The sequence below is a fragment of the Mustela putorius genome, unplaced genomic scaffold (genome assembly GCF_011764305.1).
Source record: "Mustela putorius furo isolate JIRA1106 unplaced genomic scaffold, ASM1176430v1.1 tig00003896_pilon_pilon_pilon, whole genome shotgun sequence".
NCBI classification, from domain to species: Eukaryota; Metazoa; Chordata; class Mammalia; order Carnivora; family Mustelidae; genus Mustela; species Mustela putorius.
The window spans coordinates 3,118,344-3,133,009 of NW_025422045.1; the positions used below are offsets into that span (position 1 = coordinate 3,118,344).

Below are 14,666 nucleotides of genomic sequence, written 5' to 3' on the forward strand. Positions count from 1 at the left end.
ATGGGTTTTGATTCATAATTAGGAAAGTTTTTTCCACTTCAAATTTATAGGAGAAATAACCTATTTTTTCCCCCAAACCTTGCATTATTTTCTTTTCTTCTCTCTTTCCTTTTAAAGCACACATCTATGTGATATTTATCCTATGTACAGTATGAAGAATGGATCCATTTTGTTTCAATGTGGCTGTCCAGTCGTCCCAAAACAAATCATTAAAAATTTTCTTTCTCCAATTGACTTGAGATACTTTCTTTGTCATATGCTAAATTTCCATAGGCATTTGGACCTATTTGGAGTTATCACTATGTTCCATGGGTCTGTCTAAGCTTACACTAGAAACACATTTTTTAAATTATAGATTTTTATATTTTCTATATTTTGCCTGTTTATTCTTCCTAGTTTTGCCCTTTCTAGAATATCACATAGCTGGAATCATACAGTATGTAGCCTTTTCTCATTTGCTCTTTAACTTACTTAGTAATATGCATTTAAGGTCCCTCCATGTCTTCTTATGGCTTGAGAGCTCATTTCTTTTTAGTGCTGAATAACATTACATTGTCTGGATATCTTGGTTGCTGATACCCACTATTGAAAGACGTCTTAGTTGCTTCCATGTTTTGGCAATTATGAATAAAGCTGCTATAAACAACAACAACAAAAAAATTTCTTAGCTTATTTTTTTTTAATTTATTTTTATTATTTTTTAAAGATTTTATTTATTTATTTGACAGAGAGAAATCACAAGTAGATGGAGAGGCAGGCAGAGAGAGAGAGAGAGGGAAGCAGGCTCCCTGCTGAGCAGAGAGCCCGATGTGGGACTCGATCCCAGGACCCTGAGATCATGACCTGAGCCGAAGGCAGCGGCTTAACCCACTGAGCCACCCAGGCGCCCCATTTCTTAGCTTATTTATCTGAGGATACTGGTGGTAGGGAGACACATGATAATATTATTACTGGGGTTGTATTTGTTGCGTAAAGTGGGTGAACTGACATACTTAATTAGTATTTTGGATATTAAATATCCAAAATTTGGATATATTTCTTTTCAAATGAAAGGACATACCATATTCTGAAATGGTATGTCCTTTCATTTGTTGAAGTCTAGTTTTGTATTTGGCAGGGAATGTTCTATAGCTTTTTTTTTTTCCCCCGTAAACCGGCTTCATTGAGGTGTATAATTTACCTACCATAAAGTACATCATTTTAAGTATATGATTCAGTGATTTATAGTATACTTAAAGTTATGCAACCATTACTATAGTACAGTTCTATAATATTTCCATTAATCCCAAAAGATCCCTCCTGCTTTGAAACTAATGCCTATCCGGTTCTAAGTCCCACATAGCCTAATCTGTCGCTCTCTTTAAGGACTTGCCTCTTCTGGACTTTTCATAAAAATGCACATGTGTGATCTTTTGTGTCTGGTGTTTTTCGTTAAGTGTAATGTTTTTGAGTTTCATTCATGTTGTAGCAGGTATCAGTAATTAGTGTCCGTTTATTATTTAGTTCTTTTATAGTATTCCATTGTATGGATATTTATTATTTAGTTCTTTTATAGTATTCCATTGTATGGATATACCACATTTATTTTGTTTACCCATTTGTCGGATGATTGACATTGAGTTGTCCAGTATTTGGCTACAGTGAACATTTAGGTACAAATCTTTGTGGATATATATGCTTTCAATTCTGTTGGATATAGAAGAATCCTAATGAGGAGTCAGAGCTGCTACAACTTGATTAAGTTTGTTACTGCAAAAGACAGGAGCAGTAGCAAAAGTAGCTGGTATCAGAAAGATCTTGCTTTTGGTAGTAACTAGCACCTACATACTGGGTACTTACAGCACTTTAATGTAGTTTATGTAAAGCATATGAGCTTTAGAATTGAAGTTAGGTTTGAATTCCCAGTGTTGTTTACTGTTTGACAAGTCATTTTAACTTGCTGAGTTTCAGTTTCTTTTTTAAAAAGATTTTTATTTATTTATTTGACAGAGAGAGATCACAAGTAGGCAGAGAGGCAGGCAGAGAGAGAGGAGGAAGCAGGCTCCCTGCTGAGCAGAGAGCCCGATGTGAGTCTCGATCCCAGAACCCTGAGATCATGACCTGAGCCGAAGGCAGCAGCTTAACCCACTGAGCCACCCAGGTGCCCTGAGTTTCAGTTTCTTGATGGAACTAGACACACAGAATACTGTACATGGCACAAAGTATGTGCCCACGAATTGGATGCTATTCTTATTATTAGCATCATGCCAGACTTAAGACAAAGAGGGACCAACCAGAGTAATTGGTGATTATAGTGTTTGAAATTTCTTACAGTTGCTGCCAAGAGAATCTGTGATCTCTTTATCAGGAATAGAAGTGATTGTTGAGTTCATGAAGAACTCAGTCAGAGAAGCCATTATTTCTGTGACCTGTATTAAAGTACCTACCTTCTTTCCAGGCTATTAGCTGTTGCTTTTCTTCTGATTTTCTTTTCTTTTTTTTTTTTTTTTTTACCCTTTCCTCCTTATGTTTTAAAAAGTACAAGCAACATAAGTAATCTTTTTTTTTTTAATTTTATTTATTTATTTGACAGAGAGAGAGATATCACAAGTAGGCAGAGAGGCAGGCAGAGAGAGAGGGAGGAAGCAGGCTCCCTGCTGATCAGAGAACCTGATGCGGGACTCGATCCCAGGATCCTGAGATCATGACCTGAGCCCAAGGCAGAGGCTTAACCCACTGAGCCACCCAGGTGCCCGCAACATAAGTAATCTTAAACAGTTAAGGGTGCCTGGGTGGCTCAGGTTGAGCCTTTACCTTCGGCTCAGGTTATGATCTCAGGGTCCTGGGATCGAGTCCCACATTGGTCTCTCTGCTCAGCAGGGAGCCTGCTTTCTCCTCTCTCTCTCTCTCTCTGCCTGCCTCTCTGCCTACTTGTGATCTCTCTCTGTCAAATACATAAATTAAAAAAAAAAAAACCTTAAAAAAAGAAACAGTTAAAAATCACCTAGGGTCCTACCACTCTAATGTTTTAGCTTTATTCAAGTTACTTACCCTTTAATATTTCTAAATGTAAGAGACAGCTTGAAAATAAAATTGTTCCAATAAGAAATGATCTATTTTCCTGATTTTAAGTAGTATTGAGATTTAACTTCATACTTTTAGGAAATTTTCCTTTAAATTTTAAATAATTGCCATTCTAGAAAAAACACTAAGATGTCCAAATCTTGCTGGTTGTGATTATTATTTGGTTACAAGCATTATGTTCAAGTTACGCTTGCAAAATTTTTTTCTAGAAAAAGGATACTTAAACAGTAGAATAACAGTGTATCAGCTACTTATATAACCTTCAGTTACACAGTCCATGTTCCAAAAAATTATGTTGAATTTTAATGCCTTAACAAAGCTAGCTTTGTATCACTTATCACTGGAACTTCAAATTGTTGCATTTATGTTAGATTTTGCTTGTTTATAATGTGTTTGTAATGTTTGGGTATTTTTTTATAGGCTTTTAAGGAAATTGCATGTATACAATACATGGAGAGAAATCACTAGTAAAGTTTATATGCAGGTGTAGCTTTTCTCCATGTAGAATAGTAATGTCTAGTTGGTGGGTTAAAATAAGGGAAGTATTAAAAAAAAAGTTTTATTTATATGTATACTATTCTTAGTTTTAAATATACAATTCTTTTTTACTCCTGCCTTAAGCTGCATCGTGTGCATACTTAAGAAGGAAGAATTGGAAAAGTAATTTGAGAATTAAATCTAGGATATTATTTTAAATAGACATTCAAGTGCTATTTTTTCCCTCTGCCTATAAGATATATTTAGTCTGTTAAAAATGCATTCTACCTCAATATGTCTATGTGTGTAGTCTTTAGAACTTAAAAACTACTTCAGAAATAACTTTCTCCAAATCAGATTATCTTTCATTGACTCTGATTTGCTGGTGCGTGCTCTCTTTTCCTCTTTGAAGTATCAGAGAGTACATCGTAGATCTTTGTCATGAGCTTGTACCTCTTCCAGATACTGGTCAGCTTTTGAAATAATGCAGATGTTTGATGATGTACAGGTCTGTTAGAGATGAAAGTCAGTGGTTCCACCATGACAAGAAAGTAGAACCATTTGTTGTCATTGTGATATGCAGGAGTTCGGTAAAAGTTGGATAAAGATGCATATACAGTATCAATGTTATACATATATACTAGGAGAAAATAAGAATAAAGGGAACTCATTTAGAATAGCAACAAGGAGAATAAGGTCTCTAAGAATAATCTTAATAGGAGTATATTTGGCCTCGATGAAGAAAATTTATATAGCTTTATTAGCTTTTATAATGCAGATCAAACCTATAGGAAGAGATATTGATAGATGGCAAGATATATTCTTGGATGAAAAAATGTGTTTTATAGAGATGTCAGAGCTTCATCAATATTGCTTAATGCCAGTAGTTCAAATCTCAAGAATTTTCCTTTTCCCTAGATTTTATAATCCTAAAGAATTAGGAAAACTTGAATCTACTAGGTGTCAAAATAGAATTTTTCTAGTCTTTTCAACAAATATTATTGGAACTTTATCATAGACCTAAATGTAAAAGCTAAAATGTACAATTCTAGAAGAAACATAGGAGAAATTTGCAGTGACTTTCTATTAGGCGTATTTCTATTTTATGTCACCAAAAGCATCATGCATAAAAGAAATTGTTGGTTTGGATTTCATCAAAATTAGAGACTTTTGTGTTTCAAAAGACAGCATTAAGAAAGTGAAAAGTTGTCCATCAACGGATGAGTGGATAAAGAAGATGTGGTATATATACACAATGGAATACTATGCAGCCATCAAAAGAAATGAAATCTTGCCATTTGCAACAACATGGATGGAACTAGAGCATATCATGCTTAGCGAAATAAGTCAAGCAGAGAAAGACAACTATCATATGATCTCCCTGATATGAGGAAGTGGTGATGCAACATGGGGGCTTAAGTGGGTAGGAAAAGAATCAATGAAACAAGATGGGATTGGGAGGGAGACAAACCATAAGTGACTCTTAATCTCACAAAACAAACTAAGGGTTGCTGGGAGGAGGGGGATATGGAGAGGGTGGTGGGGTTATGGACATTGGGGAGGGTATGTGCTTTGGTGAGTGCTGTGAAGTGTATAAACCTGGCGATTCACAGACTTGTACCCCTGGGGATAAAAATATATGTTTATAAAAAAAAAAAGTGAAAAGTTGGGGACGACTGGGTGGCTCAGTCATTGGGCATCTGCCTTCGGCTGGGGTCATGATCCCAGGATCCTGGGATCAAGCCCCGCATGGGGCTGCCCGCTCAGCGGGAAGCCTGCCTCTCCCTCTGCCTCTGCCCCTCTGTCAAATAAATAAAATCTTAAGAGAAAATGAAAAGTCGAGGAGCCTGGGTGCTTCAGTCGGTTGATCATCTGACTCATGATTTTGGCTCAGGTCATGATGTCAGGGTTGAAGGATTAAGCCCCATGTCTGGTTCCTCACTCTGTGGTGATTTGGCTGGAGACTTTTTTTTCCTCCCTCCTTCTGCTTCTCCCCTCCATGTGCTTGGTAAAGGGAGAGGGAAACTCAAGTAGATTAATGTTCATAGTGGCTTTATTTGTATTGGTCAAGAGTGAGAAAAATCCAGATGTCCATCAACAGAAGTATGGATAAACAAATCGTGATATAGTCATATAATGGGAATACCACTCAATAATAAAAAAGAATGAGCTATTGATATACATGAGTATATATCACAAATGAATACTTCACTGAATGAAAAATCCAGACACTTAAAAAAAATCCAGACATAAAGTATATGTAACGTATAATTCCATATTGATACAGAACTCTTGAACATACAAACCAATCCGTAATGACAAAACACAGGTCAGTTATAGGAGTGTAGGATTGGGTGTGGAGAGGTGATAATTGAAGCAGGTCACACAGGATCTTTTTTTTTTTTTTTTTTAAGATTTTATTTATTTATTTGACAGAGAGAAATCACAAGCAGTCAGAGAGGCAGGCAGAGAGAGAGAGAGAGAGAGAGGGAAGCAGGCTCCCCGCTGAGCAGAGAGCCCGACGCAGGACTCGATCCCAGGACCCTGAGATCATGACCTGAGCTGAAGGCAGCGGCTTAACCCACTGAGCCACCCAGGCGCCCCCACACAGGATCTTTTAAGGGTGTTGGAAATGTTCTAAAATTGGACTGAGGTGATGGTCATATTCTGTAAATTTACTAAAAGCAGTGAAATATGCACTTAAAATGGGTGAAATTTTTAGCTTTCAGTATTTGTGTGGGAAAATTCTTATTAAAACATGACTTGTAAAAAAACAAAAACAAAAACCTGACTTGTAAACTCCTTGCAGACTTGGTAATAGTAATGAACAGAGAGGAATGTTTTTTAAAAGGATAAAAGAAGGAGACATTCAGTACCAGATTTGTGAAAAATATTAGCAGGAGAAGAAATGTAACATGACTTTTATTTTATTTTACTTTTTTTTACCATCTTAACCATTTTTTTAAAGTGTACATTTCAGTCGTAGTAATTATATCCACATTGTTGTGAAGCACATCTCCAGAACTTTATCCTTTGCAGTTTGAAACTCCATCTAATAAATAACTCCCTTTTTCCTCTCCCCTCAGTCCTAGTAGCCATCACTCTACTTTCCTTATGAATTTGACTGCTTTAGATTCACACATAAGTGGAAACACACAGTATTTAAAATTTTTTTTTGACTGGGTTATTTGTTCATGCTGTTGTAGCATGTGATAGGAGTTCTTTTCTTTCAGGCTGAATAATATTCCATTGTATGAATATACATTTTGTTTATCTGCTCATCCATTGATGGACATTTGCATTGTTTTCACCTCTTGGCTATGACCATGGATGTGTAATGTCTCCTTGAGACAAAATGTGAATTTTAAAGTATGAAAGTTATACCTCAGAGAAGCTGTTTAAAAAAATAAAAATAGGGACGCCTGGGTGGCTCAGTGGGTTTAAGCCGCTGCCTTTGGCTCAGGTCATGATCTCAGGGTCCTGGGATCAAGCCCTGCATCGGGCTCTCTGCTCAGCAGGGGGCCTGCTTCCCTTCCTCTCTCTCTGCCTGCCTCTCTGCCTACTTGTGATCTCTCTCTGTCAAATAAATAAATAAAATCTTAAAAAAAAATAGAATTACTCTGATAGAAGAATCTTTGTCGAGGGGGAGAAAGAGATGGCATATAAATAAAACATGTAAGAATATTTAAGGGAGTTATCAAAATTTAATGGGGGGAAAGAAAGGATTTTTCAGTAGATGGTTTGAGAATAACTATTTAGCCATGGTGAGACAGGACCAAATTCTATTTATAATCTTACCTAATGCCATAAATAAAAATTAGTTCTAGATGAAGTAAATAATTAATGAAACACACTGAACCAAATACATGTTATCTATTAACCCAATAAGGATGCTCTTTCCAAACTTAGAGTAATTTAGAAAAGAACAGATACCAAAAAAAGACATATTTCATAGCTTAAAGCCAAAAATTACTTTTTCTTAAAAGAATACCATATCTTGGGACGCCTGGGTGGCTCAGTTGGTTGAGCAGCTGCCTTCGGCTCGGGTCATGGTCCCAGCGTCCTGGGATCGAGTCCCACATCAGGCTCCTTGCTTGGCAGGGAGCCTGCTTCTCCCTCTGCCTCTGCCTGCCACTCTGTCTGCCTGTGCTCGCTCGCTCTCCCTCTCTCTCTCTCTGCTTAACTCCTTTTTGCTTAACAAAAACCAAAACTCTTGAGTAAAATATATAGCAAATATAGTATCTTTATTTTAGATACTAAAGGGTATTATGGGATGTAAGTATATAAGATCTTAATACCTTTAGATATTACAAGATTAATATTTCTGTATGAGATCATACAAATAAATATGGAAACCCACTAGAAGTTATAAAGTACAAAAATCATATAAGACGAAGTAAGCATGAAGATAACAGATCAAGAGAGTGAGTACTATTTTCACTATGTGTGTTTAGCTCTGTTTTTTAAAAAAAAAACTTCCATTTGACAGGTAAGATTTTTACTTTTATAATGAATTTCATAGCCTTCAAAGTAAAGAAATATTTGTCTTTCAGTTAGTTTAAAATGCTTTTCCTTTGTTTCCAGGAAGTATCGATGAAGATGTTGTGGTGATAGAAGCTTCCTCCACTCCCCAGGTCACTGCCAATGAAGAAATTAACGTTACCTCAACCGACAGTGAAGTGGAGATTGTAACAGTTGGGGAAAGCTATCGGTATGATTTTAATTCCTAGTTGTGTATGTGAATTTTTTTTTTTTTAAAGATTTTATTGGAGAGAGAGTGAGCAAGTGAGCAAGTGGGGGAAGGGAGAGGGAGAGGGAGAAGCAGGCTCTGTCCCGAGCACTGAACCCCATGAGGGGCTTGACTTTCCCAGGACCCTGAGATCATGACCTGAGCTGCTGAAATCCAGAATCAGAGGCTTTTTTTTTTTTTAAGGTTTTATTTACTTATTTGACAGAGAGAGAGAGAGACAGCAAGAGAGGAAGCACAAGCAGGAAGAGTGAGAGAGGGAGAAGCAGGCTTCCTGCTGAGCAGGGAGCCCAATGCAAGGCTGGATCCCAGGAATCCGAAATCATGACCTAAGCTGAAGGCAGATGCTTAACGACTAAGCCATCCAGGCGCCCTTATGTCAAGTTTTAAATATAAATATTTAAACATATTTGTGCTGTGGATATTTCCATTTTTTTAATTTGCAGGGGGAGACCCCATTTGAGCATATACCAGATTAGTGGTTTTCAAACCAGGTTGCATTAGACTCACTTGGAAAGATTATAAAGTAAAGATAAAATTGATCCCTGGATCATATCCCAGGTGAGCGGAACCAGAATCCTGGGGGTCAGTATTTTTTTTAAGCACTGCAAGTGTACAATAAGAGTTAAGAGTTATTGTTGTAGATAAAGAGTAATTTTACTTAGTGATTTCCAAATTTTTGTTTTATGATTCAGAGAGTTCATGAACTTCTTTGAAATTTAGATATGAATAAAAGATAAATATTGGAGATAGCACTAAAATTGAAAGTGTTGAAAAATATTAAGAAGTATTGATGTTGAAGTATCCTTTTTTGTTATAATCTGTTTGAAGATCTCATGAATACCATTGAAGTTTATGCTATTATAATAGGGCCGCCTGGTATGGAACATATTTTTACAATGTTGTTGTCCTTCACTCAGTGTTTTCATCTAAGCCTTGTACTAAAAATGAATGAAAGATTCTCGTTTCTTTTGAAAAATAACCGGAAATGACATTGCTCTTTTGTGTGTCACTTTGACCAAAAACTTTAAAAAGAGGGGAAGAAGAGAGGGGGGGATCCCTAGCGGTATTTTCTTGTGCTTTAGGTGATTACAGATATGGGTGAGAGAAGCAATGAAGTGCTCCTCTATTCCATTTGGTGTATACCAAACTAATCTGTGGATGAACCTTAATTTTTGTGTTAGAATGAATTGAGAAATGCATTTGCGCATGGTGTTTTAATTTGTGTTACTTACTTTAAGATTTTTTTTTACTTTGGAAGCATGTTATAAACCATATTTAAAATGTGCTTTTCCATTTGTACTTTCCCACTGGAATGCAGCTTTTAATGGCATGGAAGAGAGCACTCTGTAATGTATCTGTTAGTTTTAAGTTTTAAATGATTTTCCTAGGCTCTGAGGAAAATTGATACTCCGTGGTAGGTGCCACAGTTATCCTGTGACTGCATTAGTGCTTGGTACAACATTGACTCAGTTTTTATTAGCTGAGCTACAAGGGTTGCTGAAATGAAGGACCTGTCTGTGAAACTGGAAATCTTTTTTGTCTTGGGGTGCTTCATGTTCAAGCAGATGTGTTTACTATAGTAATGGATAGTAATGTTAAAAAAGACATACAGTGCTCATGACCCATATTTATTTTCCTTAATATTACATGGAATATTAACTTTGTCACTTTTTAGCTGGCTCTTGGGCTTTCCTCTCTAAGGGAGAATGCACCCTGGGGTGCGTGGCTTGCTCAGTTGATGGAGTGTTGCAACTTTGACCTTGGAGCTGTGGGTTCCACATTGGGTGTTGAGATTGCTTAAAAATCTTTTTTTTTTTTTTTTTAAAGAGAGAATGCATCTGTGTTTCAGTTTCTTTAGTTTCAGGATTTGACAGTTGCTACTAATCATAGGAACCACTATGGTCTGTGCGAAACTGTTCCTCATATGCCAGGTTTTTTGTTCAGTGTAATACTTGGTTTCATAAACAGCAAAGTGGACCTGACACTTTTTGCAGCTATTGAGAGCTTCCCAGAAATAAGAGACTGTTCAGTCTTACTACAGGATCTTGGTTTCTCAAGAATTTTAAATAGTGATCTCTCTCCACACCAAAACCATTTTACCCTGAACATTTGTTTACTATTTTTTTTTTTTTTGGCTGTGTCTCTGTAATTAACCTTTATACTCCTATTTACTTGAGAATTTCATTTTAGAATTTGAGCTTCTTTATAAATTCTTAGGCTTTACACTTGCTGAGGTCATTTTCAGTCTGGTTCTTTTCTGAGTGGTTGAACTCACATCCCTGATAACTGCCTATTAATTGATTTTGTTCACTCTTTCCATACATGCTAACAATGAGCTTCTTTTCTTTTTCTTTTTTTAAAAAAGATTTAAAAATCTTTTTTAAGACAGAGAGAGATCACAAGTAGGCAGAGACAGGCAGGGGGCAGGGAGGAGTTCACTCCCTGCTGAGCAGAGAGCCAATGTGGGGCTCAACACCAGGACCCTGAGACTGTGATCCAAGCTGAAGGCAGAGGCTTAACCCACTGAGCCACCCAGGTGCCCTCGCCTTTTTTTTTTTCTTGAAGTTTATTTTATTTTATTTTTTCAAAAGATTTTATTTATTTATTTGACAGAGATCACAAGTAGGCAGAGAGAGAGAGAGAGAGAGAGAAGCAGGCTCCCTGCTGAGCAGAGAGCCCGATGCGGGACTCGATCCCAGGACTCCGGGATCATGACCTGAGCCAAAGGCAGAGGCTTAACCCACTGAGCCACCCAGGCACCCCTTGAAGTTTATTTCTTTTTAGTCATCTCTACACCCAATGTGGGGCTTGAACTCACTACCCTGAGATCCAGAGTCACATGTTCTTCCAACTGAGCCAGCCAGGAACCCCTAAATAATAAGCTTCTAAGCATTTTACATTCAATTTGGGCAAGAGGAAAAACCAACTTCATAAGCCCCACCTCTCTATTTTTTTAAAGATGTTATTTATTTCCTGAGCAGAGAGACTGATAGGGGCTCAGTCCTCGGATCCTGGGATCATGACCTGAGCCGAAGACAGGTGCTTAACTGATTAATCACTCAGGCGCCCAAGCCTCACCTTTCTAAAACAGACATATTTTTCTCCTGGATCCTTAGGACTTCATATTCTATATAATGCTCCTCTCTACCCTCAGTTCAGGTTATTACAGTGAATCCTTAAAATTTTTTAAAAATAAAATATATACCTATAGATAATTTAGTACAGTGAGCACCACAATAAACAATGATGACGTAAGTGTTAGGTGTTGGGGGTTTGTGGTTACATGCTTTAAAAGCATAAAGTGGCTCAAACAAGTGAAGTGTCTTATGACTACAAAACTAATAAACTAGCTGCAACTATTCTTACCTCTCCTGATCCCAGGAAATCTCTGGGGCCTTGAATGTTTTTTAGGACGATACCAAAAAATTATCTTTATTTAGGCCTCTTAAAATCATGATTTTCAAATCTAGTCTGGACTAAACGTACAGGATCATGTGGGTTATTTAATGTTTAGGGTGTTGCTATTTTTGTTAGTTTTACCTATGGTGAATAATTTTAGGTGTTAAAAATATGTAAATACATGGTTACAACCCCCGTGTGTGTTCAAAATAACCATTGAAAAGAGAGCAGCATTCTTTCTTTCTTTTTCTTTTTTTTTTTTTAAAGGTTTATTTATTTATTTAAGAGAGTGAGTGTGTGGGTGCACAGTGGGAGAGGGAGAGTCTTTTTTTTTTTTTTTTTTTTAAGATTTTATTTATATGAGAGAGCAAGCATGAGCAGGGAGGAGAGGGAAAGGGACAGCCAGACCTCCCTGCTAAGTGTGGAGCCCAACCAGAAAGGCTTATGATTTCTTGGGTAACTAAAAATTTTGTTCTTTCTTCATATTAACTAATTTAATATTGATGTCATTTAAGGTCTCGTTCAACTCTTGGACACTCCAGATCTCATTGGAGCCAAGGTTCAAATTCTCATACAAGTCGGCCACAGGAGCCACGGAACCGTAGTAGGATTTCTACTGTTATACAACCTTTGAGGCAAAATGCAGCAGAAGTTGTGGACCTTACTGTTGATGAAGATGGTAAGTTGGGTTAGTAACAGTATAGAATTATGAAAAGAATTAATAAAATCAAGTATCTTTGAAACTCCTATAGTGAAAGTCCTTCTACTGCTTCCTGGTAATATTGTTAAATGGACAGTTATCAGATAGCCCAATTATTTTTTTTGTTTTTAGAGATTTTATTTATTTATTTGAGAGGATGAGAGAGAGAGAGAGCATGAGGGATAGAAGGTCTGAGGGAGAAGCAGACTTCCCACTGAGCAGGGAGCCTGATGTGGGACTCGATCCTGGGACTCCAAGATCATGACCTGAGCTGAAGGCAGTCATTTAACCAGCTGAGCCACCCAGGCACCCACATATCCCAATCTTATTTTTCAGTTGATAGAACAGCCTCAGCTTGTAACTTGTGCCTAAAATCCTTTCTATTTCATTGCTTAGTAGTTATTTTTTAGGGGGGAAGAACTTTTTTTTTTTTTTTTAAAGATTTTATTTATTTATTTGAGAGAGAGCGAAAGCACAAGAAGGGGAGGGTCAGAGAGAGAGGTAGACTCCCTGCTGAGCAGGGAACCTGATGCAGGACTCCATCCTGGAACCCCAGGATCATGACCTGAGCCAAAGGCAGTTGTTCAACCAACTGAGCCAGCCAGGCACCCTACTTTTTTTCTTAAAGATTTTATTTATATATTACAGAGAGGAGAGAGAGAGAGAACATGAGTAGGGATGGGGCAGAGGGAGGGGGAGAAGTAGACTCTCCATTGAGCAGGGAGCCTGATGTGGGGCTCGATCTCAGGATTCTGGGATCATGACCTGAACCAAAGGTAGACATTTAACCTACTGAGCAGCCACCTAGGTGCCTGAAAAAAAAAAAAAAAAACCCCAAAACCTTTTATAAGTGTTAGTTTGATCTACCCTAGACTTACCTATTACTTTCATTTATAATATTATTGTCATACTTTAACTTTGCTATGAAAAATAGAAGTGACACTTTTAAAATGCAACAGAAAAACAATTTAACTTGAATTTATATGGTAAATATTGGTTATTTGCAGTGTCGAAATTTGGGGCACCTGGGTGGCTCAGTTGGTTGTGACTGACTCTTAATCTCAGCTCAGGTCTCAATCTCATTGTCATGAGTTCAAGCCTCGTGTTGGGATCCATGCCGACTTAAAAAAGGAAGAAATGTGATAGTTAATGTTATCCTCTGATATTACTGGTACCTTTTGTGCTGCTCAGCTTTAGTATTTTTCTTTCAGCTTATAACTCCATCCAAGCAACTAAGAAAAGAAAGCTAGAGTTGTACAGTGGAGATTAGTGAAAGTGGTAGCATGTGTGAGTATGTGAATACAGATGTGAGTTTCCCCACTTACTAAAAATTGCCTTCAGGTATTAGTCACATCTTAGAAGGAAATGGTCTATCATAATTTCTTTAAAGGAAGATGAGGAGCCATAAGTGAGTTTATTAGCTATAAATTGGAGAAAGGATACATAAGGTCTGTAGAGTTACAGGCCTTGTGCAATCAGCTCTTCTATGGATTGTTTGCAGCTTGGATGATCCTAACTTTCAGAGTATCAATTCTTTGGAATTAAGATGTTCATTAAGAGATAGTTTATTCCCACTGTCTACATTTCATTCAACCATGTCTCAGTTTTTATTTTGAAGCATCATAAATTATCTATAAGACAGTGATTAATATATTAGGGATTAATTAGAGATTCCTCAGAGTTAATTAATCTAGGATTACTGCTTTGGAAACTGTGTTTTCCCCTGTGACATCTGTCAGCCATACCCCTACCCTGACTCCCATCCCTAGCAAAGAATCCCCCTACCCAAAACATCAGTAATACTAAGGCTGAGAAATGGAGATACACCATTTGCAAATAAACAAGAGGTTCTTCCCTCCGCTTTTTATGTATAAGCAAATACATTTGTTTAAGCGTCCAAAGTACATTGTCCCATGTAGATCAACAGGGACAATTTGTGTTTCTGGAATTAGCTTAGCACACCACATTGTAATCAGTAGTTTGCCCTCTAATTCTATATCACATTAAGTGAGTCCCTTTTCTGATCCAATTGTTGTGACTCTGCTTTGGACATACTCAGTCTAATTTTTTTTTTTTTAAAGAGTTTATTTATTTATTTGACAGAAATCACAAATAGGCAGAGAGGCAGATAGAGAGAGTGGGGGAAGCAGGCTCCCCACCGAGCAGAAAGCCCGATGCGGGCCTCGATCCCAGGACCCTGAGATCATGACCCGAGCTGAAGGCAGAGGCTTTAAACCACTGAGCCACCCAGGTGCCCTCAGTCTCATTTTTAAACAA

The 14,666-nt window shown here is 37.4% G+C and overlaps 1 protein-coding gene across 8 annotated transcripts in view; it reads left to right on the top strand.

The window, feature by feature from the left end:
• The window catches only part of RNF111 (ring finger protein 111), a 96,191-nt gene that overhangs the window by 51,151 nt on the left and 30,374 nt on the right, over positions 1-14,666 (top strand). For all 8 annotated transcript variants that reach the window (XM_004777278.3, XM_004777276.3, XM_004777279.3 and 5 more), the window contains exons 3-4: positions 8,125-8,251; positions 12,205-12,368. In XM_004777278.3, coding sequence (XP_004777335.1) covers positions 8,125-8,251; positions 12,205-12,368 — 291 coding nt within the window. The remainder of the gene's footprint in view (positions 1-8,124; positions 8,252-12,204; positions 12,369-14,666) is intronic.